The 25,503-nt window shown below is 35.1% G+C and overlaps 1 protein-coding gene across 1 annotated transcript; it reads left to right on the forward strand.

Annotated features, from left to right (window-relative positions):
- Nucleotides 1-490: 490 nt before the first annotated feature.
- Nucleotides 491-25,503, forward strand: LOC139687127 (E3 ubiquitin-protein ligase RNF169-like). Its single transcript, XM_071584250.1, has 9 exons — nt 491-842; nt 1,250-1,389; nt 5,652-5,747; nt 7,250-7,418; nt 10,476-10,568; nt 13,240-13,362; nt 17,027-17,120; nt 21,211-21,347; nt 23,111-25,503. The coding sequence occupies exons 1-9, from the start codon at nt 509-511 to the stop codon at nt 23,746-23,748; spliced, it is 1,824 nt and encodes a 607-aa protein (XP_071440351.1). The 5' UTR covers nt 491-508; the 3' UTR covers nt 23,749-25,503.

The raw sequence follows: 25,503 nt of genomic DNA on the forward strand, positions 1-25,503 counted from the left end.
AAATAATTTGTGGATTATGATTGTAAAAATTTCTACTAGATGTTTGTCTGCGACTCCGATTTCATTTGCATGTTAATTCATTTGTTTCCTTCTTTTTTGAGCTAATTCAGGCTCAGGGGTTATTTTCATTATATTGTAAATGATTATATAGTTCGGGATGTAATAAAGGTAAACATTGTGGATGTATTTCTCAATCATTAAGATCTACGAATCCAAACAGAAACAGTACTACTTATCTCTATATCTGTTACGGCCAATGTTCATGCTGTACTCCTAAAACTTTCATACTTGGCATTTATGTAAACCCTTTGGGTGCCTCTTTTATTCAAGAAATATATTCATGTAGAAAAATGATAAATGAGTTTTCATGCATATTTAAATATCTTTTGTGTGAAATTTAGAATATTATATAATTATAGTGATTTTATGCGTATGTAACCATCTACAACATCAACCGTTTTACTGAACTCTTTTGTTTGGGTGTAGGATAGATCGTTTCGCGGTTAAAATGGCGAAGAGTTTGAAATCACCTGGGATATTAAGGAAGAACATTCGTAAACCTCTGTCCTTGGTTGATGTCGAGTGTCCAGTGTGTCGGGATGTCTTTATCGAACCAGTCACATTGCCCTGCAAACACCGTTTATGTTTACAATGTTTCGATGGAACAATGGAGAATGTAAGCCTACAATGCCCTATGTGCAGAACTAGAGTAGGTGGATGGCTTAGGGCAGCTACTAAAGATAACAGAGTTATTGACGTGAAATTATGGGAACTAATTAAGTGTGAGTTTTCCGAGTATGTGGAAGCAAAACTACGAGGTGAAGCAAAGGAAATCAGAGCAGGTAATATTATTGTTGTCTGCTTAAAAAAATAGCAAACTTTCTTTCGCAAAGTCTTCGTATTTATTTTCTCTGGAGCACTCTTGTTACCGTCAAAGTAATTTGTTTGGTATCTTAGATTGTATTATGCATTGCATAATATGTGTTCGCGTGTTATTTCAATTATATACTCGGTGTGATAGCGTTATAGTTCTTTCACAGTAATAGTAACTTAGGTTTGCAGCAAGTCATTTTCAACCGTCTGAGTGTAGTTGTAGTTCTTTCAAATGTTTATTATGGCAATTGCCAAGTCTATTCGACCTTGAATATGTGAATTTCCACTTCAATCCTATGTTTATGTTTTGCCTTTGGCATAGTAACTCCAAGATTAGTTCGTCATTTATTTCTTGGTGAATGATATTGTCTTCCAGAATTGCGTCCCATATGTGTTAGTCAACCAGGAGAAGTTCGACGGGAATATGAAATGCACAAGAAGTCATTGGAAGAAGAGCAGAGGAGACAACGCGAAGAAGAAGAGAAGGCTAGCACTGATTTAATAAGGAAGCTGCAGGTACCACTAAAGTGTTCATTAAATGACACCGGTGCAATATTTATATGCTATATGTGGTATTTATCCTACAAAGCATAGAATGAGAAACTTATAATGTTTACACAAACCGTTCCCTTTAAACAGAGTTTTGGCAAATGGTCAATAATAGTGGCTCAATATATAAAATGTGCTACTAGTTATTTTATGTATATAATGCATGTTGAAATGATGCTTTATTGTTTTTTATACACACAGAATATTCGATTGTTTATCTAATGAACCATTTGGACAGTATTGATTATTCCAGTTCTGAAAGTAAATGAAATTTCTAACTGCTAGTGCCACAAGTCGGTGAAACACAATATCTCTTAACATTAGTCTGTTGACTTCATTGTCGGTTTTATTTTGTGATGTTATTGCGAGATTCATTCTTAGGTAAAAGTGAGATTTGTCACTTTCCTGGTTGTGTATTTGTTTGAAATGTTCTCGTATGCTTCATGATTTATGTAATTTAACTGTCGCTACCGTCGGTTTTAAATGAATATTCATTTAAAGATTGTGAAGAACTTATGCATGTGCCAGTGAATTATGTGATGATGTTGAGTAATTATTCTGCATTGATGAAATGATTTCAAACCACCCTTCATGAAGCGTGTTTTTTCATGGTTCTCTGCACTGTTTCCACTAGTAATTTTACTATCACCATTTGCCCTAAGAATTTCAATATTTGCACCAACTCTTAAGTACTGTACTCTGTCCAAGAAAAACCATTGCCAAACAATAGACATGGCTGAAGTTGGATTTTGATATGCAAAAGTAAGGCCTGCTAGGATCCACATTACTTGCTGAACTGATGATTTGGCTTCAATTTCAGGTCTATTTGGCGTATAAATCTAAAAATATTGTTGGTATTTATATTTGAATTTGAAAGCAGGTCATTGTCTGATTGTATCTGTAAATTTATGCAAACTCAAAATAAGTCATTATAAATGTAGTCATCCTACAATCTTTTTTTTTTACTCTTTTAGATTATTTCTTAATTGGAATTGTTGACCAATGATAAGCGTTTTAGAAAATCAGCATGCTCTTAAATAGTTTTGTAAAATATTTCCATCCATTCTGGCTAATTAAACAAAATATATTAATCATTTTTATGAAGGCTTCTGGCTAGTTATGCAATTAAAATTGCAGATTTTGTGGTAAAAGTGATTTTTTAAAAGTGAAATGGATCATTTCAAAGCATGGCTTTGATTTGAGTAAAGAAATCTCTATCATTTTGTGTTGTGGTATTTATCTATTAGTTCTAGGTTAAATCTTGGACTTTGGTATGAGTTGAAAGGAAATAAACTTCCCTGACTTTGCAGTTTTTTATACGACACTATGAGCAGCTATTGAATTTCTAGCCCTGCCTTTGGGTAAAGTGGCTATTATTTGAAAGGCCGCAGGGCTTTATATTAGTGATAAATCATCAATAATTTACAAGTAAATGACATAAGCTGAGTATGGTCGTATAGTATTAGCCATATTTATTTCTAATACAGCAACCATCCTTTAAGTTTTTAATTCTGGCTGTAGTGAATATTATTTCTGATTAGTGACATAGATTTAGATATCTACCAATTATAAATCAAATTCTTGAAGTGTTGTTTTATTGCATATGGAGCATATCATAACTCTTGGTTACTTAAATGCATTCTGATTACTGCAATTTTAAAGCATTCATGCATAAAATAATTGTTTGTGTTTTGTACATTTATGGTAGTTTGGCATAAGATTCACTAAAAAATTTGTATAAGATCTCTGAAATTTGGTTACCAGAATTAAATAGTTGATTTGGTTATTTGAGTTAGGTGTCTTGAGGGCTAAGGTGAGTTAGCACCACTTGCAGCCTAAATCAAGCAGTAGAGGTTGGTAGAATTATTACACTCAACTTGGGCGCATACCTCTCATTTATGTCATTTATTATTATTGGTAGTCTGCCGATTAAGGTGGGTTTATAATGATCAAAGCTGATACAATGGTACCATTTACATGTTTCTAAAAAAGCACAACCAGAAATCGGACACTCCAAAAGCCTCTTCAATTCCAAGTACTTCCTTTCTTCATTCTGTCCAACATGCCTATCTTATTTATACCCCTTCCTTGTTTGCATAATTTTCTCCTCTATCACAGATTTCCACATCCTTTTGTCATCCAGAATGCTTTGCATCCATCCACATTTCCTTTCCTTTTTGGATTTTTAAAACTGTGCTCCATGTCTAAGTTATTATGCCATTTCATAGCATCTTGTTTGAGAACACCCTGTCATCATTTCCTTCCTTGTCTAAGCTTTGATAAATTCAATTCTTCTTCTTATGTCCCTTCTACTTTGATCATTTTGGTCCAAAACTCTCTGGAATAGGTACATTTCCATCTACTTTAGTTTATGAACTCCTATTTTAATATTAAACTAAACTGGTTTTTTTTCTACAAAAACTGCATAACCTTCGTTTTATTTACATTTATCCTCACTCCATACCTATTGCAATGGCATTCCAATCCCATGGCTGACTGGCGAAATAATGCTTGATCATCCGCAAAGTTTTTCAATCCATCCATTTGACATTTTCCATCCTTCGTCACACCACATCTTAAAAGCCTCCAATCTAAACCTATTATGTTTCTCAATAACCTTTTTCTGCATCATACAAAACCATGCCTCGTATCAAAATTTTCACTAATCTTTATTGATCCATTGTCCCATTATATGTCTGCCTTACCCTTTATTAGGATGGAACTTAAATAATCTGACATAGTCTTCTGGCCCAATTCCTCTCTCATAAATTCTATGAATTAGACTGTAAAAACTCTCTCTCTTACATTTTCGTAAACCCTTTAGTAGTTCCTCAGGATGTTGTCCACCCCCACAGTCTTAATTGAATTTAATACCCTCAATGCCCTGTCTCTCTCATCATCAAGTATGCCTGGACCTAAGCTATCCTCGTCTATGTCATATTCTCTTTCTATGCCTAACGTTGCTGGTTTAATGTTTTTACCGTACAGGTCTTCTCTATATTCCTTCCATCTCCCTTGAATCTTTCCAGGTTCAATTAATGATTTTCCTGACTCATCCTTGTTATTTGAATGGAAAATGTTCCCTTCTTGCTTCCTGACATTACTTTCATCTTCCTCTATAGTGCACCAATTTCATCCTTCCTTTGAAAACTTTCCTTGTTTTTGCCCTGCAAATTTCACTGTACTTATTTCACTCAGTTTCCCCACCTCAGATTATTATTAAAAATTTTTTTCTTGCTTCTGTCTAACTTTGTAACTATATTCTTCTGTTTCTCTCTCTTATCCATCTTCTTATTCTTATGATTTGTAATCCTTGATTTCCTTGTCTTTTTCTATTTACTGTTCATATGGTTTCATTATTGTGATAATCTTTTCTTGTAGTTCTGGTTAATGCTTTTACATTCCATTTCCTAAACCATCTTCTTTGTTTTACCTTTTTGAATTGGATGTTACATTTCATTGTTAATAAATAATAATCTGTACCTGCATCTACTCCTGGGAAACTAGGTGAATTAATCATGCTGTTTCTAAATCTATACCTAATCATAATGCCGTCTTACTTATATATTTCTGAATCCCTCTGCATTTTCCATGTATATCTATGGCTACTGTGAAGTCTAAACCAAATGTTGATTCTGATTAGCCCCTGTATCCTGTGGAACTCAGTTGCTTTTTCCCCTGTTCATTTGCATATTTTCTCAATTGAGGCATCACAACTTTCTCAGTGGCTGGCGTTCTCCATTGTTTATTTTTGACATATGTTCTGTGGTATTGAATTGAAATTTCTACTGCCTTACATGTCTGTCCCTCTTGCTACAGCTGCAATGAGTGTAAACCTTACACACCTGTATTTTGGTTTAGAGCCTAATTTTTTATTGCTGATAGGAATAAGCTATATGTGGTCTTCTTGGAACTCAAAGGAAAGCATCTTTGCTTGATTATCTAGCATTATTAGATTAGCATCTTTCATTGAGTTAAAAGCTTTAATTCTGATGCTACTCCGGTTTATTTTAATTTTTATTCTTCTTCCCTTTTTTTATTTGGATGCTGTTGACTTTGTATTCTTGTAGAGTTATCTCTTAGCCCTCTGAATATTTTCATCTTCTTTTATATATTTGAAGACATGTCATGTTTTTTTCATATTATGTAGGGGTATTTGGACACTTTTTATGTGAAAATATTTTGAGGTGGAAATCATTTCCTTAACCTGTGCAATAAATATATTTTAGGAAGAGGAAAGTGAGGAGTTGACCAAGAAAACTATGAAGATAATGAAAGCATTGGAACTAGATGAAGAAGTGGCTCGGAAAATGATGCTGGATGAGGTAGGTTAATCAAAGCAGCAACCAAAATTGAATCCCCTATCAGTTCCAAGCTTGTATATACACCACGCAGTTTTTCTTATAATTCACAGTTCTTTAATTTATTGCAGTCAAACATTGATATTCATCCATACTAAGCAAGGAGAAAGAAGTGCATATGTATCAATCACGGCAGAACTAATATCCCCTTAAAAAAATACATTTGCTATTGGAGCAAAACTGTAATTCTCTTCCAGAGTAAATTACAACCTCCAAATCCATGGTCATGTTCAAATATAGGGTGAAAAACTTTTTACTGTTGAATTTTCATTATTCCGTTGATGGATTTTAGTGTTATAACAAATAAATGGTTGGTTTGAACATAATATTTATTATTTATTTTGCATTTGGCAAATAGTACTCTGTAAATGGTATTATTTTTGTTCTTTGTAACATAAAACAGGCCTGTGAAACTTGTGTACTTGTGTAAAATGTATGTTGAACAACAGTAGTGTATGATGAATCCTGTATGTACCTTCATTTTTTTATATGTATGATCCTTGGTGAGGAAATTTATATTTTTATTATATATTTATAATTGGGGTACACGGTAGTCCAGAAGTAGAGGGTTGGACTACTGACAAGAGGGCCTGGGTTTGATTCCCGTGCAAGACACTCAGAGTACCCTAAGCTCCACCCAAGCTATGTGATTTTTCGGGTACCATTTCTTCCTGGGAAACCATAACCAGCACAGGGAAAGAAACTGGCCCCCCTACCCTGATATGTAAATTTCACATGCAGTCAGGCTTAGATCTGAGTGAACTTTACCATCACCTACCAAACTGACCTTCGGGTTGATTACTATGTTTATGGTTAATATTTATAATTGCTCTGAAAAATCAATTCTAATAATATTTTAACCAATTCTTCTTCTCCCTAGTTTTTTTTACTCATTTAAAGGAGGTTACTTGGATGACTGTTGGAAAAATTAATAGCTGCATAACAAGATAAATACAGGTTGTTTGAATAGTAAAAATATAATAGTCCTTGTGATTGAATCCTAAGAAACATTTTTCCATCATTTACATATTGCACATGAATTTAGGTAATTTTGGGTTTGGTTTTTGCTCTGTAATGTGTATTTAATAGGTGAAAGTATGTATAGTAATTAGTGATAATTTTTTACTCTATAAAACCAGTATATAACAGTTAAAATATTGAATAAATTGGTATTGTAATCATTAGTTGTTTTTAAAAATTATATCACTTAGCCAATTTAATTTGTGTTGTAAGAATTTTTATGATTTCAAATCATCTTGTTGATCTTCATTAAAAAACTGTGTATGGATAGTTAACTTGCCTCATGAAAATGCATTAAAAATGATTCATTGTAATTGAAAATTTAAGTAATAATAAAATTGTTCTGGCTAGTGAAGGCCTGCCCATTTCTTTCAATCAATTCTCTTGTTACTGCACTATGTATTTCCTGCTTATTAATTTACTCAAATTCTAATTTTACTTTACAGAGGAATCGGTTTAAAGTTACTAGTCCTAGTGGGTCAGTGAAAAAGACTGTGCAGATTTCATTGGAAAATAAGGCAGGCTCAAATCAACCAAACCGGACAGAGAACAAGGAGAATAAGGCATTAAAGAGTTCAACATCAGCCATGAAAGGGCCTATGGATATTTTTCTGGGTAAGATATTCTCTGTCATTTTTCTACACAAAAAATGAATTATTTTTTTGAATGATCTAATTTTTGAACTTTTACAGTTACATAAATGTAGTGATGTAAAACATAATGATAGTCAATGAACTTAATGCTGAACTGAAGGTTAGACACTCAATCGTGATGAATGACTGTGCAGTTACTTAGGACCGCTTAAACAATGTGATTTACTGGGAATAAAATCTTTGTTGAAATCATTGGTAATATAAGAAAGCTAACTTATCAGTCTTCAACTAGAAACTAGAGTGGTTTCTTTTTGCATGACCAAACTTTCTCTCAATTCATCAGTATTGTTTCCATAAAAGTGTTTTCAAAAGTAAGCAGTGATAATAGATGGTAACACACGTACAGATGTTATTCGTGATGAGAATAAATTAAACTGAACAAAGTTTACGAGGTTTTCAAGAAAGAAAAGGGCTAAGTTTAATATTAAAATAGGAGTTCATGAACTAGAGCAGGTGAAACAGTTTACCTGTCTCAGAAGGTCTGAACCAAAATGGTCAAAGTAGTAGGATAAGAAGAAGAATATTATATCCTTATAGCAAGAAGAATTGTGTTTGGCAAAGAAACCTTTTTAAGGAGGAGGGACATTATGACAGGGATGTTGAGTAAGGCTGTTAAGAAAAGGCTTGTCAAAAATTTGATGTGGAGAGTGATTTTCTATGGCGTGGAAACATTTTCATTAAAGCAAGGTGATAGGTGAAAATTGTGGAGGCTTTTGAAATGTGGGTGTGGAGAAGGATAGAAATGGTGACATTTGTAGAAGGAAAAACACACAAGGAAGTACCAGGTAATGTATAGTGGGGGAGGAGATAGGATTGCTGGTAGAAATCTAAAGGAGGCAGGGAAGGTGGATATAGAGCATTTTGACTGGCAATGAGATGTTGAAGACTGATGGAGGGCCCAAAGTTAGGCAAATGGGGAAGGGGTAGGAATAGGATGGGCATTTTGGATGGAATTATAGGTGGAAGAAAGTATGTGGAATTGAAGAGGGGCTGATTTTGGTGCTAGATGTAAGTTAAGTGTTTTGTTAGGAGGGGCAAGGGAATCATTGTTTTACCATTGTGTCCATCCAAAATTAGCATTTATGCACTAAAACTTGTACAAAATTGTAATATACACTGCTGAATGTCAAAGATTGCATGGAACCTTTTTATATCAAAGTATGATGCTATGGTGCCCTTAGTACTTCTATCTCTCTTCTATCTTCTATGCGGTCGTGCTAATAAAATATGGGATTTGTAAAAAGAGTGCTAGGTTAATGCGATGAAAAAGTGAAGGAATGATGTTTTTGTGCCCTAGTCAGGCCCCACCTAGAGTATGCTGCCAGTATATGGGATCCTCCAGAGACAAATTTGACTTCGGAATTAGATCGAGTTCTGCGGAGGGGGGTTGGATTCATCAAACATTGTTATGACCAACGCAGCAGCATAACTACTTGGCTAGAAAATTTAGGCTGGGATTCCCTTACACAGTGGCTTTTACAATATAGATTAAACTTACTTATAAATTTAAAGATGGGTCCTTTTCCGATGGCATCAAGAACATAATATGAGCCCCAATGTATTACGGGTGGAGGAATCACGAATATAAGATTAGAGAGAGAGATTGCAAGACTGACAGATTTAAAATGTCATTTTTTCTAAGAACAATAAGAGACCAGAATGCTAGTATACAAAATCTCCCAGGAGTCAGTTCGACACAATAAGTATTAACCTTCAAGGTAGGGACTGCGCATGGTTATATATATAAATATTTTTTGTTGTAGGTTCCCCCCATCCATTTGAAAAACCTTAACCCCCTCATCCCTTATCCTTTCTTCCTGGTGCTACACCCCATGCCACACACCTTTTTGGTGGCTTGCAGGGTATTGATGTGGATGTATATCTCTCATGGTTGCACTTCAATCTTATAGTCATATATGCAATGTGTGATGCCATTCGGTTCACAATTATTTATGATTAATTGGGACCTATGAGTTTATGCAAGTTTTATTAAATAGTTAAAGAAGAGGATACTTATTTCTGCTCCTGCTGATGTCATAGTTACATTGGAGTCTTTGTATGATGTAAAGAAATACTACATAATTTGTTAGACATATTCTAATGAATGAAGATTTTCATTTCATAATGGTTTTTAAAACAAATGTATTAGGCATGATAAAAGATTAGAGAGGACTGGAAGAAATCTAATAGATGCCGTAGATATGAATACAGCTCATTTTTATTAGCTATAAATTGTTGGGAGGCTATAATAGAGGGGAAAATGTTTGCCAGGCAATATAGGGAGAGTGAAGGACTAGGCATGTGGAATGGAATGAAAGGAGATAGAAAGTATGCAGAATTGAAGAAGGGTTTATTTTATTGTAGTTTTGTAGTCAGCCATTGTGCTACAACTAATTGTAAAATAATAACCATAATTTCTTAATGAAGCAATATCATCAGGTAATAATTACTTTACTGCAGTATGCACATAATATCCATCAATAATCGCAGTATGCTATATTATTCTATTGTACATACACGTACTTGTGTGTTGTTCATACAAAAATATACATTTTCCAGTTACAATACAGATTGAAGATCCACGGAAATTTCTGACCCTTTAGATCTAACATATGTCTTAACTGATTACATCCTTTTCATGCTTGAATACCAGTGGTCAGTTTGGTCATGTATTGGTGACCGGCATTTAAAACCTGTGGATTGTCCTCCATACTAATTGGTTTCTGTTATCTGTATATTCCTCATGCACTTAACTCGCCTCTTCATATTATGTTTGTGGTTGAAACTGCCCTTCTTCTTTCCCCACCTCAGTAGACAAATTAAAGACTTAAAAATTCCTCCTTCCATTTTGTTATCAATGGGCAAGTCCTATCTGGTTATGTCTTTTTAGAGGTGACAATGCCCTTCGTTCCAAATAATCTTATAATGACAACATTTGTGATTGTGGTTCAATGAAATCAATTAATTTTATGTAAAGATTTATTGCAGAAAACTTTGTATTTTCTATTTTTATTACCAGGTAAAAAGAAGACATCATCTTACACAATGAAGCCTTTAGCGATTGGTAGCACAGATAACGTAAAGGGTTTCCTGAAGCATGAGTTGATTGCAGGTTGGTATAATTTTCTTGTTTCCTTCACTGGGACTTGAGCCATGGACTGTTGACTAGAGGACCTGGGTTTGATACCTAATCAGGACTCTCTGGGAATCCTCAAATTCGCCCGATCTATGTGATTTTTTGGCTACCAGAACTTCTGGGGAAACCATAGCATAGGGAAAGGAACTGGCACCCCTACCCAGACGTGTGAATTTCACACGCCATCTGGGAATCGAACCAAGTCCCTCCAGTGGGCAGTCCATGGTTCAAGTCTAGTTCAAGGAGAATCAGTAAGTTGAGAGGGGAGGCAAGGAGTGGTGAAAACGGGACATCTTTCAAATTTGGGTCTGTTGCAAGATATCAGTGTGGATTTGTGGATTACAGAGTATTTGGATAAGGGCTTAGTGGATTTCAGTATGTCAAATAAATTGGTGGTTCATTTAAAAGTGATGGAGAGACATTTTAGTAATATGTTGGCCATTGTTTTGTGGTTTGTCAGAATGGGGAAGATATCCCTTAGAATATGTTTAAGGGACTGAATTTCTGGGAAGTATGTGTGGATCTCTCGCACTCACTCTTATCTTGCACAAAATTTGTTATTGCATGACATATTCTTTTCTGCTAATGTTCTCATCAATGTGATGGTGTCATGCATTCCTCATCCCTTCCCAAACCCAACTGATCTTCCCGAAGCTAATTGTTTGTACTGTTCTCGAACCTTCTATTGATAATTCTTAGAACTACTATTGCTGCATGTGGAATTAAACTTACTGTTCTTAGTCCTCGTATATTGCTGGTGTTCTCCTCTTCGGGATGGGGATCAAATTTGACCAAATGAAATCCTCTGCCCTTATTCCTTCCTCATGAGTACTACATGTAAGTTCAAAGATTCTTGTCCTTCCATTTCCATTGAACTCTTTAACATTCCCTGTGGATGTTATCTATTCCTACTGCCTTGTTCAACTTTATTTCCTTTAGTGCACTTTCATTCTCACTATGTGGTATACCTGGACACAATCTGGACCTGGGCTATCTTAGTCTATGTCATATTACTTTTATATTTCTAAAGTGGATAGCCATGTATTTACCATAAAGCTGCCTACATTAGGAGAGTAATACATTAATTCTCATTATTTTATTATGTGCCCTTGTATTTTGTACGTATCATCATCATCTGCCATGGTTGGCAGGTCCATAAAAGCCTCTTTTCTGCCATGTTTACCTTTCCAGGGCCCTTCTCTTTGTTTCCACATACCCATCACCCTCTTCCACATCATCTGTAATTTTGACCCTCCTCCACCCTATCTTGCCTGGCCCTTCCACGGTGCCTTCGAGCACCTCCTTCAAGAGGCAGTTCCTTTGAAGCACATGTCCTAACCAATTTCTTTTCCTTTTTTCAATTGTTTTCAGCAATCTTCTCGCTTCTCCCACGCTCCTCAACACCTCATTCCTCACTCAGTCTATTCATTTTGTGCTCATCATTGTTCTCCTTACCGGCATCTTTAATGTCTCCAATATTTCCGGATCCCATTTTAATGAAGTCCATGTTTCACATTCATATAACATAACTCTCCATACATAATGCTTAACCAATGTCTTTTTCAGCCCAATATCCATTCTGCTATGTTAGATTTCTTTTCTTCCTGAACACTTCCTTGATCCTCACTATTCTTAATTTGATTTCCTTTTCATTCCTCCAGCTTTTTATTACCTCCGTACCCTGATATTTATACCTCTACACTTGTTTGAGCCTTTCTCCCACCATTACCATATTTACTTCCTCATGAATTCGATGGGAAGAGGCTCTACTTTGTGAAAATTCATGATCCCTGAATAAATAAACTTGGTTTGTTTTCACACAAAAAACTTTATTATAATAGTACCAGTTTTGACGCATAGGGTGGCATCATCAGGTATCTGATGATGGTGTCACCTACGCTTCAAAACCAGTAGTATTATAATCAAGTTTTTTGTGTGAAAAAGTACCAAGCTTATTAATTCAGTGGTTTAATTCTTCATCTCCACCAACATTCAACACTTCGGTCTTGCTTCTGTTTATCATCAAAATGCACTTCTTCTTGCCAATAAGAAGGTGCTACATCCCATTTGATTGTTTTTCTTCTTTGGCAAAAGGATCATGTTATCAATAAACCTGATGCACATAATCCTTCCTTCTCCCACTGACCCTCCTTCATCTTCTCTCCAGAACGTCCTGACCATGTCTTCAATGTAAAGATTTAAGAGTGTGGGAGAGAGACAACACCCCAGTGTTACTGTCCTCCCAATATTGTACCAACCATCTTCTTTTCATCAATTCTAACCCAAGCCTCCTGGTTAAAATTAAAAATTTCTAATCAGTTTTCTGTCACTCGAGTTCACATCTTTTTCTTTTTGAATTTGCACAAGTTTTTTTCCTTTTCACCCAGTCAAAAACCTTCATCAAATACACAAAACACACACACAAACGTTTACCCTTCTCCAAACATCGCTCTCCAATGATACACACTACTCCTATTGCCATAAAAATGCTCTCAAAAGTTGTTTTTTATATTCTTGTATGTTGAACATTTTTCAAATTTCTTCCTAATTCAAATGAAAAATGACTTTCAGCTACATACATTACATAATATTTTTTAAGTTGCCATTTGAAATATTGCTTTTTTCATATAATTCGTTTCATTTTCAGATGGTGAGAAAGGCCGAAGTTTGAGCAGTCTAAGCGCTGGAAGTTGTGATAGTATCAACCAAGAGATGCACCACTTTAAACCTATCAAAGTTGCCCCAAGAACCCCGCCAAAACAAATGCCTGGTAAGCCTGTAGTTTTCATACTATTGAAAGAATTTCAAATATTTATCTCCCAGTATGTGATTCTTTAGGCAGTTTGGGATGAAGCACTTTGTGTTGTGCTTTTAACTACAATTTTCCAAATGTAGAACATTCTAATTTATTCAAATCTATTAATTCGCAAAAGTATTATGTTCATTATCTGCTGCAAAATCATTTATATGACCATGAACTCCTATCACAAATTTGCATTGATGTGTGCAAGGTGTTACTGTTAACCCTCAATTCAATTCTTCTTCATTACAAATATTCAGTGTTGTTTTTTATTAAATTTCAAATTGTGCAAATTATTGCAAAGGTGCATAAAATGGTCATGAAGGATCTCCGACTAAAAGTGCAAGAAATTGTTAAAGCTGTTGGCATGTCATCAGAACAAGCATAAATTCCAAAGAAACTGCGGGAGATGCCGCAACAGTAACTTTTAACGGAGTCATCCGCTAATGTGCATTTCAATGCAACAATTTCAGAGCGTAAAAATCATTCGCCTTGACTGGGACTCGAACCCAGATCCCTCAATATCCGGTCGAGTGCTTTAGCCACTTAAGCTACCGAGGCGTCCTGGTAGGACGCCTCGGTAGCTTAAGTGGCTAAAGCACTCGACCGGATATTGAGGGATCTGGGTTCGAGTCCCAGTCAAGGCGAATGATTTTTACGCTCTGAAATTGTTGCATTGAGAACAAGCATATCACATTTTGATTGTAGAATGGGTTATGAGAAAATTATCTGCTAAATGGTTGCCGTGGCTCTTGACGCAAGATCACAAACACATCATATTGGGAATTTCTGAACAATCTTTGACCTGTGTTAAGTGCAACCAACAAGATTTCCTGTGCAGGTTTGTGACCGCAGATAAAACTTGGGTCAATCACTATACCCCTGAGATGGAAGAACAGTCAAAGCAGTGGAAACATGTTGATTAACCTCCACCTAAAAAAGCGAAGAGAATAGAGTTGGCCAGAAGTGTGATGACTTCAGTTTTCTGGGATGCGAAAGGAATTCTTCTGAAAGATCATCTTTCCACTGATTAAACAATTACTGGGCAACACAACACTAACCTCCTGGAGCAACTAAAGCAAAAAATACCTGAAAAAAGGCCATCTTTCATCTACGGATGCAATCTACCAGTAAGGGTAGGTTTTGGATGGACACAACCACCCAACAAATATTTTGTTTCTCTTTACAAAACAACACAATATCCTACTCTACAACAAGCCCATCTATGAATTTCATTCATCCCACACAACATCTACATCTTATTCCTGCCTCCTTATGATTTCATGCAACAATCCCCTCTCCTTCCCCTCCATATCTAGAACTTTCTCATTTGCTTTCCTTTCTGTCCTCTTCACCTTCTCTATTCTTCTCCACACCTAAATTTTCAAAGCCTCCAATCTATGCCTATCATCCTTCTTTAATGTCCATGTTTCCGTGCCGTACATAACTATGCTCCATATCAAAGTTTTGATGAGTCTTTTCTTTACATCCTTACTCAACATCCCTGTCATCAATTGCCTCCCCCTTGTGAAAACCACTTTGCCTAGTGCAATTCTTCTCCTTATGTCCCTTCTACTTTGGCCATTTTGGTAGAAAACATTGCTGAGATACTTTAACTTGCTCTAGATTTTGCCCTCCTATTTTTATGCTAATCTTAGGCTTTCTCTTTCTAGAAAATCGCTAAGCCTTTTTTTTAATTTAAATTGATTCTCCTCCCATTTCTATCGTTCTGAATTCTCAATTCACTCAGTAATGACTGTAACCCCTTGGCTGACTAACAAACAAGAGCTTGGTCATCAGCAAATCTAACTGATTTTACAAATTGCCTGCCAACTTTCATTCCTATCTCCTGTGCAATACATACAATACAATGGTACAATACAAGGTAAAATTATGACCTGTACATTAGGAGATGTACGGACAATAAAATCACGCTTCATACTCATTTGTTTAAACTACACAGAAAGTTTGTCAAGGGACTTAAGTCAGTTTATTAGGTATTTTAGTGATTTTCCACTATTTTTATGAACTATTACCATTATTTATTTACTTCTTCAAAAAAGAGGCTATGCAAAAATCATATTCACAAAGTAGCAAATGTAGTAGAACTTGCTAGATCTTAATGAATAATGTAGTTAAATATATAATGGCAAGGGTAAGAAACCTATTCATTCTTTTCATACTATTACATGTGTGACCAGAAAAAAATTTATCTGTTTCATATGATTTGAAGTAGTACAGACCGTGATGCATGTTGTCATGCCAACCTCAAAATGTTGAGTGTAACTGAAAATCGCCTGTGAGAGTCATGTGTTGGGGTAAGGAACACCTTACTTTGTTTGTGGATAACGGAAAGTTTTCAGCCTCAATTTAGTTTGTAGGCAAACGAGGAAGAGGCAGGATGTTGGATGTAGTGAAGGGAGGAAGGAAGTGTACAGAGATAAAAATAGGCTCAGTGAAAGGTTGGGTTTCAGGTTGTGTTGTTGGGGAAGACTCGAGAATCGTCACTTCCATTTTGTAGCTTATATCCACCAGAAACCTACCAATCAGAAATTTCAATCATTAAACTTTTATTAGACATCCATTAATAGACTGTGTCAAAGAAATTATGGAAGAGCAGAACTATTTTAAGGTTATAGTCATTTTCCCAAAAATTCTAAATTGTTGGATGCAAGGGTAGGGTATGTTTTGGTGTTTGTTTTGGTCATTAGTTTAGTGTAATGTGAGAACCCTTTAGAGTATGAATGAAGTCATTTAGGCTCTGTTCTGACTACCCCTGCTTCTAACTCATTATAGTATAATATTGTACTGAATACTCGGCTAATCACAAGTTTATTTGCTGAGTCAGGAACCAGTTCATAGTTGGAACAAAATCATAGCTTAGTGGACACTGGCTAACCTTAATGGGTTTTGGGTTGAAACCTTTTTACAAACATAGGTGTTAAGCCTTCATGCTGTTAAGTTTCCATCATTGAGTTTATGTTGTGACATCATGACCTTAGCAATCTGGTTATTTTCAATTAACCCATTAAACATACTGGAAGGATGGAAACCTTCTAAGCATGATTCAAATCCTGATTGAAATTCATAAAAATATAGGTTGCTCAAGGCTAGGTAAGACTCTTCCAGATATCAATGAAAATTTTTAGTTCAATATAACCAGTATTTTTTTCACATTCTTATTTGAACCATTCATGTTGTTTTGTGGCAGGAAATCCTGTGAACATATGAATTTTCTCTTATATTGTAACCATAGGATCCTTTGGGAAACTGGCACATCTTGGAAGAAAAAAGGGGAATAAATTTCTGTTCATGTAATGCAACTTTTGTGAGATGTATGGGAATGTTTTCTGTACCATTCAGTAGGCACTGTGCATAATGGAAAGTATGCAGAATTTTGTGAATATACTTGGGTACTCTATAGATGTAGCACTATTTCAGACTAAATTGGATGTTACACATGAGATTTTTCACAAATTGCATAAATGGAAATTTTCAATTTAGAATATTAATTTTGGGGTAGAAATATGGTCTAGCTTGAGTGCCCTGGACCTGGTACCTTTTCTTAGAAGTTCAGGTGTATCTTATTTTGACAGGTATTCTAATGAGTGCCTTTTTTTATCTTTTTTTCCAGATGGAAGAGTAATTGAGCCTAAACTTGTAAAAATTACACCAATGCATCTTAGTCCATGTGTGGATGATAAATCTGGAAGGATATCACTTCATAAGTATGTTTTACTTTTCTTTTTATCTAGATTTTTCTGCAACTTTTTATAAGTGATCAGTTACTATAGTTGTTTGCTTGGAAGCCAAGATTAACCTGTTCAAGAACTTGGCCACCATAATTATGGGAGTATCTGAAATAGGAAGTTATGCTGTTCTCTTGCCTTGTCTAATATGAGTATATCTTTGTTCTGCTTAAATGCTGCTTTCTGTTTAATCGGCTATTCCTATCTGTGCATATTCATTACAATATGCTACTAATACAAATTCCTGTAATTATGGCAAGAATGGGAAAAGTTCAAGTATCCATACATAATAATCTTATATCATCATTTTATATTGGGTTAATCGTTAAGGTTAAGCTAAACGAAGTTAAGATACATGCAAACACCTGTAGATTTATCACTTGAATATTAAATTTACCAAATCATTAGTTCGGATAAAATACTTATTCAAAAATTTATCCTTGTTTATCATCATTAATATTTGTTCATTTTGACTTGCTCATGATGATTGATGATTAAAATTAGTATCACATCATTCTTTATATTTCTAGAGGATTCAAACAATATGTACTAGTTTTTATACCACACCAAACCAAAAGATATGCATAATCATTTCTTTAATATTATAGAGTCGCATCATCTTTAACTCTAAGTGTCATATAAAAGATGAACAATTACTATCAAAATACAAATACACTAATGGCAAATGGGCTGGCATCGCTGGACTAGTTAATCTGTACGACTGTTACCGACTTTGATTCATATTATAGGCCTACTCATGTAAATGGGCAGCTTCTTTCTTTGTGATGCTGTCATCTGTGAGCATGCAAATTTTCAGATGCTGTGGAAAAATGCAAGTTAATTTTGGCGTGCTCTGAATCCATCTTTCCTGCTTCCTTTGGATTTTTCCACAGGAGTCCCCTCACTTTCCATACCATGGCTAGCTCTCCCCTGTTTGTTTTCCTCTCTGTCCTCTTCTCCTTTTCTATCCTTCTCCATGCCCACATTTCAAAAGTCTCCAATCTCTGCCTTGCATCTTGCTTCAATGACTATGTTTCTGCCCCGCTCAAAACAAAAGAAATTGCACAGAAATAGTATAATGTGACCAAAAATTAAGAAAGACTTAATTTTTGATGCTACATGCTTAGTAATTAATTACCCCAGCCACTAACTTTAGCGGTGATAAGCAGTTAGCATGTAGGTAAATAGAAGCCAAGGGTGTCCAGTGGCATCACCTGGAACTGAGCTCAGACCATCCGGTCAGTAGCTCAGAGGTTTATCCACCGGACTACTGTACCCCAGAATTTAGAAATTATTTTGTTTGTAATTATTGCAAATGAGTTTTAAGAACACTGAAATTTTATCCAGCAATTATCTCTCAGGACATGGAATGATAGCCACCAGAATTAAAAATTTGAACTCAGTGAGTTAATGTAAATAAATTATTAGAAATCAAAAATAAACTCAAACATAGAAGCAGAAGCTTGAGTCTTTGAACCTCAAAAATGAAAAATAAATTTCATCTAATAAGCATTTTGGGCCAAATGTATAATTTTATATTTAAGTTTTGGAAATTCTTGGAACCGTTGAAACAATCCTTATCTTTAATTTGTTTTATGGGTCTCCTTTTAATTCACATTAATCTGGCCTAAAGTTAAACTTGAAATGTTTTTCTTCACTGAAAGCTATGTTAAGGTCGTTAATAATAAAACTAATGTTATGAAGAATAATTGATAGATGTAAGTAACCAAGTTAAGTGACATACCCCTCTGAATGGACTACAACCTTGATTTGGTGGAAGGACTTGTGTGTTCTCATTATCCTCTTAGCTCTAAGCTCTAACTTAGATACTGTAATTCATATACCTGTAGTTAACATTATGTATATTATTTGGATTATGTTACAAAAATATACTGTAAAACGTTGCAATTGTGTTGCAGGTTTATTATATTTTTAGTGAAATGTTTAGGAAATGTGGAAGTAATCTCTTTGATGAAACTTACTTTTACAAAATACCTTACCAGGTCTTCAACTAACTGGTTGTTCTCCCTGTAAGACTGTGTATTGTATTCCATATTTTCCTTGCACTGCACTTCTTTGGTTGAATTTTATCTGTATAATATTTATCGTTGGCTTGCTATTATTTTTTTGACATAGTCCTCTGAAGGTCTGACAGAGTCCTACATTTCTGGTAGTTTATTATGTTAAAATATGTTAGAAGATTATTTTCTATGGTTAAAGTAATTTTTATCTAAATGTTATTATATTGAATGAGGAATTCGGTGTCCACTCCTGTGTATACTCATACTTCACTTATTGATATTTTTTTAGATGCACAATATATCTACATGAATAACATCTACAGTTGCCTAGCTTTCAGTGAGTCTGGCTCCAAGTTCATTGCCAATTTACTGAGAGAAAAATATAAACAGATTAAGAACTTCTTATACTTTGACCTCATTATCATACTTTGGATTTAAATTGTTAGTTTGGCCTTCTTCAAATCTACCAACCACTGTAGTATTCCAATGTTACAGTTTTAAAATTAGTTAATTTAACTGGGTAATTAATTCTATGATAATTATGATCTAGAGGGCTTTGACTAACATAATCTTCCAAGGCACATTGTTATTACTAATGCTCTCAGTACTGATATGAGTATTGCCTATCAAAAAAAATTCCTTCAGGCCTTCATTTTCTACAAAAGAATTAACAAATTTTACTAATTCTTTTATTCTTAAATGGAGTGGTCAATAGACTCTCATTACATCCAAAAAGTGATTTTCTTTATTTCTCTTGCAGCCTCAGCCTTGGATTCAATGTAAATGTTCTTCATATCCACAGAGTTTCTTTGCTCATAATGAGTAGTTATTAATGTCACATTGGAATAACAACTACAGATTATCCTGGTGTGCCATCTAGGTTGTATAACTCTGGATCTATTATGTGTATCGTATACCCGAATAAACAAAGGCAAATATTAATATGAGGCAGTTTATGACTCCGATTAGAAGAAGAAATTTATTAGTCCACAATAAAAGGATTAAATCTTTGTCAACTGATATTTTTTTCCACCACTCACTTATCCTACGAGAGTTTCATTTGGCTCAAGTTGCTTTTCTCAAGTTTCTTTTTGTGCTGCATCTCATATCCTATCTTTATGCCCATGCTTTCCCTCCTTTATCCTCATCATATCCGGTGACTTCTGCAGCCAGTCACCATTGGGATGTAAAACATAAGAAATGTGGCACTCCAGTGCCTGATGTACAGTGGGTGAAAAAAGCATGTATTAAATGCAGTGCTGCTGACTTGATTACTCTGATTAGCCCCTGCCACCCAATGGGCTGGTAGATGTCATGTATTGTGTTTTGGTGCTTCTCATTTCAGTCCTCTGTTGACATTGTAAGGATAACTAATGAATAAGGGAAGTCTTGTGATGGAGGAGAAAGACTTGAGATTGAGCCGAATAGTTTAACATCATTCTGGTATTCTGGTGTGTTAAAGGGAGAACATGAATTTCACTAAAATTGGTAGACACTGTGGTTCAAAGAGGAAATAAAAAATTTTGGACCACTTTGATGTTGAACATCTATTATGAGGGATGCAGGCCATAAATCCTCTCATGTAATATTCAGGAAAACTGGCAAATGATGCTTGTCACATTCTCAGTCTTGGATCTCCATTGCTCACTCTCCAGTAACTGACAATATGATGAATAAATTGTTCACTCATAGTTTAATTTCTATTTTGTTTCTCTGGCAAGTTTTGAATTGCCCTGGTCACTCTTTATGGAAATCCTTATATCTGGGAAAATTCCATGAACTTATTTCTCCTTTCTGAGTGGAAATCCTGGATTCAAAGTAAAATTTGTGCAAATACTTGGTAATAATAATTTTTCTGCTTTAATTTTTGTTCCTGATTTTTAAAAAGTCAATACTGGCTTTTCTCTAAATGTGTGCGACATTACCATAGAAAATTTGTTAAAATTTTGTGTTATTGAGGAGAATGAAAGTTATGTTTGCTTCAAGCTGCTTTATAATATACAGTTATGCATGAAATCATTTTTATAATTATCTCTTGTTTTTTTCAGGTACCTGACTAGTGGAGAGGTAAATCTAACGTCAAAGATTGATCCCAGTCAGATTTCAATGAAAAGTAATGTTGTGCGGGAGCTGTTTCCACCAGTCATTTCTCCTAATGAACCCCGAGGGCCGTCAGCATTCTGTGGTAAGATCATTTGCTGGCAGATGAGTTTGTATTGAATATCCGTGGATTTTTTACAAAATAACTGAGAAGTTAGATATGCCATTATTTGTGAACTATGCTTAATGTAACATCTTAAACTGAATTGCAATGACGACATGAAGCTAACCTTTGTCTGAGTGGTGATAGCATGCTCATAATTCAATTTTCCATTAATAATTTTTAGTCCAGTCCATATAGTGTGAATACAGATTTGTAAAAGGTTATCCCATTTTCTTTTGGTTTAAATTTATTTTTTCCTTTTTTAAATAACTCCCATGGATGCTAAAGTATGAGAAAAGTTTAGATAAATAGTAGTTCATAATAGGATTGTCTTTGAAATGCATTTTGGGAAGTTTTTCTAAATCTTCGAGTTTTTTGCAACTTGCAAAGTATTGTGACATTAGTCAAATTTTTGAGCTTTCTGTAGGTTTTTAAATACTCACACAATAATAGTTATACTCAAGAAAAAAAACGGTCTCTTGTAGGATAATAATTGTTCACAAGCTGGTCACTGTAGATGCAATAGTCATTGAACAATTACATTTTTAAGAAATGCTGGTGCTCATTTTCAATGTTTCTCAGCAGAAAAATTTAATGGGCAAACTAATGCCACTTGCACTAACATGAAGTAGATGAGTGTAGGCTTAAAATTCTTAAAAAGTGTAGGCTTGTTAATTTAAAAATAATTCAAATGAAATTTGTTTATTAAGTATTTTTTGCTTTAATTAATAAGTAGATTGAGGAAGGCATTAGGAAACTACCTCAATTATTCATCCCAAGAATTATGGACAAAATTATAAGAGTGGGTCTTGACAATTAATGAACTCAGTCGACTAGGCTACATTTCATACATGACAGCAGAAGAGATGGGGCCTCACCACCCATCATTTAATGTAATTCTTGCCAAGTGAAATTGAGAGCAGCAATGCAGAAAACAGGAGAGGGCTAAACCAGGTAGAATAGAAAATTAGAATGTAGTGACGTTGATTAGAACAGAGAAATTAGAAAAGTGGGTAATGGGGGAAATTTAGATATTTTAGGGTCATGCGAGTTGAGATGGAAGGATAGTGAGAATTACTGGAGGAATAGGTACAAAAGTAATATACAACAGAGGGGCTCTCTTCCCCAGAAATGATACAGGAGGCCTTTGGTGATGAAAGTATGGGCATAATACAGATAAAGGAATGGTATAGGTCGTTTAAAAATGGCTGTGCATTTGTTGACAGTGGCCCTCATTCTGGCCGATGTTCACTGACATACAATACCGGAAAACATCGAGCGTGTGCAACTTGCAATTGAAGGTGATCGTCAATTGACTGTTCGAGAACTAGAAAATGACCTTGGAATACCAAAAACTACTGTTTGGGAAGTTTTGAATAAGAATTTGGGAAAAACTCTCATGTTTGCAAAATTCATTCTGGAATTGCTCATGACCGAGCAGAAAGACCTTTGCTCTGAAATCGCTTAGGACAACTTGGAAATGGTCAGTGAAGATGAAAATATCCTTAAGAAGGTTATTACTGGTGATAATAAAAAAATATTTTCATCCAGCAGCTGAAAAATGAGGTAATACTATGTTCGATCATCTTAAATTATCCCCTTTCAATATTTGTAGTCCTTTATAATTTGTGTTGCATCCAACATTAGCATGCAAAAAGTGAGATTGGTTGTTATATGATTGCTAAAAAGAAAGATAATTTTCTTCCCACATGATTTATACACCTCATTGTTTTACGCAAATGCAGGAACCGGAGCCCTCGAAACTGACAAAGACGGCGAATCTAATAATGATACAGCAGGTCCAGGTGAACCAAAAATCCCAAAAATGGGTTTTGGTCATAGCAGTGTAGAGGCTAGTCTTTGTGAAGAAGTTGAGGAAGGTGGGTCCAAACATCCCATGCGGAAACGAAAGAGGAAGAGACAGCCCTGTGACCCAGAAACCGGTAGGCAGCAGATAAGTGGGCCATTGCTGACCAACATGCAGCACAGCCATGTTCAGCAGTTTGGGGAAGGCAACTGCAGTCGGTGTGACCCCTCAGACGATGTAGTGACAATCAGCGATGATGAGTCGAGCCTGACGGAGACATTTTTAGAGCAGCAGTATCAAATTGAGGCCAAGTTGAGGCAGGAGAAGGAAGATATGGAGTTGGCCCAGAGGCTGCAAAGGGAGTGGAATGGTGAAGACAAGAGGGTGGACCGGAGGAAGGGCTCACACCTAGGGTACGACCTTCGGAGGAAGTTGCCTGTAGATGGGAAGGACAAGAAAAAGGGTGGGAGCAGGAGCAGGAGTTCAGCATCCAAGGTAAACAAATCACCTGTTAGGGGTCTCAGGCAACGGTTGCTTGGAGAAGTGATGCCACACCAAAGTAAAGTTGCGAAGTAGCATAGGATACCACACCTGCTTCTCACTTCAACAAGATTTATTGGTTGGTATAGGTTCTTGTCTACTCAGCCAATTTCAAATGATACTTCCTGATGCTGGGTGATGAGGTCTTAAGAAATTATATGACAGCTTTGTGTTGGTCATAATATGTATCTGCAATTCAAGGTGCTTTACCATGCCAAGAGTTTGTATATATCTTGTATATTATAATTTGGCTGGTTGTTATAGAGTTATAAGAAAGACATATTTTTTTGACTGAGTGAGATTTTGTTGATACTCTTGGGAATAAAACTGGTGTTGCTGCCTTACAATGATAAAAAAATGAGCATGGACATTTGTTTCCTTGTTTCAAAAGAGCAAATGGTCTCAAGGTTCCAGGAGGTAGAGCACACTTTTTCAATTTATTCCTTCATAGGCTAATATATTAAAGCAGCCATTGGTAGGTATTGAAGTTCTGTACAGTTTGTGGAGATTTTCTTACCTCACCAGTTGCCTCTTCGATTGTATTGGCAGCATTTAATGGTTCTAAAGCCATCCATTTTGCTGCCTATTTCCACTAGGTAAGCAATTGTCTAAACCTATAAAAGAACCACAATATATTTACAAATACTTGTGTGGTTTGAATCCACTGCTTTCACATTCTGGTACCTGTCAAATTCTGAATGGCATAGAATTTTATTGATGAAACTAAATTTTAATTTCCTTTAATATGTAGTATCCGTGGAGATATAGATAAAAAATAAATATATGTGACAGCATCTTTGAGGTGCTTGTCTTTGTTAGCATTCTAATAACTAAAACTAAGATGTGTTATAATTCAAGAGATTGCTCCCAGTTTATCATTTAAAAAATAAGATTTGTATTTTGGTTATAAATCATTCCTACTTGCACAACTTAAATTTGTTGCGGAAGAAGGTAATAGTGATAAGCTCTCCTTCATTCTTTCATCAGTTTTTATGATTTCTCATGCAAATGTTTAAATGAAAAATATTTCCAATTTTTTAAAATGATTAATTCTACAAACTTGTTTATAAAAAGGTCAATTCCAAAAAGGGGATCATGTGCTTATGTTGAAATAGTGATGTTCTTCAGCATAGCAGTGTGGCAGTCTTGTAGAGGAGAAAACTATGCATTTTATTTGATTATTAACTATAATAATTACAGAGGAAATATATTATTGTGTGTTTTCTGTTTCCTACAATTCTCAGTTGTACTTGCATTACATCATTACATTTATTAGTTGTGTTTTATGGTATAGTATGCAAAATAAGAATTCTAATTTACATATTTCCTGTGCATAAGATGCATGAATTGTGTGTTCACATTTTTTATAGAAGGAGAACCTTAGATTATCATAAATATGGTTATTTACTATCTGAAAGTTTGAAGCCAATGAATGTATAATGTTTAAAGTCTTGGATTATTGAATAATTACAGTTTTCTTTTCAGATGATGACATTTATTGTAATGCTTTTAATTCAGTTATTGATTGTATGCATGTATGGATCTTATGCCTTGGGTGATATACCTCCTTGCGTGGAAATGAGCTTTGTTTGCAGTTGCTTATCTGATGTATCATTTGATTTTTTGACAGGATGTTATGTAGAGATGAGAGTCATCACTTGCTTTCTATCAAGTGAAATAATAATTCTGTCATTCCTAATGTATCAGTAGCTACATTGTAAAGGCGGTGAACAAATAACTTTATTTGATATTGTAAAAATGTGAATAAAAGCGATAATTTCTTTTGTGCAA

This window comes from Hetaerina americana, unplaced genomic scaffold, assembly GCF_022747635.1.
Source record: "Hetaerina americana unplaced genomic scaffold, ioHetAmer1.1.p SCAF_17, whole genome shotgun sequence".
In the NCBI taxonomy this organism is placed as follows: Eukaryota; Metazoa; Arthropoda; class Insecta; order Odonata; family Calopterygidae; genus Hetaerina; species Hetaerina americana.

Excerpts from the sequence above, each read along its gene's own strand:
- LOC139687127 (XM_071584250.1), top strand. The coding sequence starts at position 509 with ATGGCGAAGAGTTTGAAATCACCTGGGATATTAAGGAAGAACATTCGT. Across the intron at positions 1,390-5,651 it reads ATTTAATAAGGAAGCTGCAG|GAAGAGGAAAGTGAGGAGTT; the intron begins GTACCACTAAAG and ends AATATATTTTAG. Across the intron at positions 17,121-21,210 it reads GGAAGGATATCACTTCATAA|GTACCTGACTAGTGGAGAGG; the intron begins GTATGTTTTACT and ends TGTTTTTTTCAG.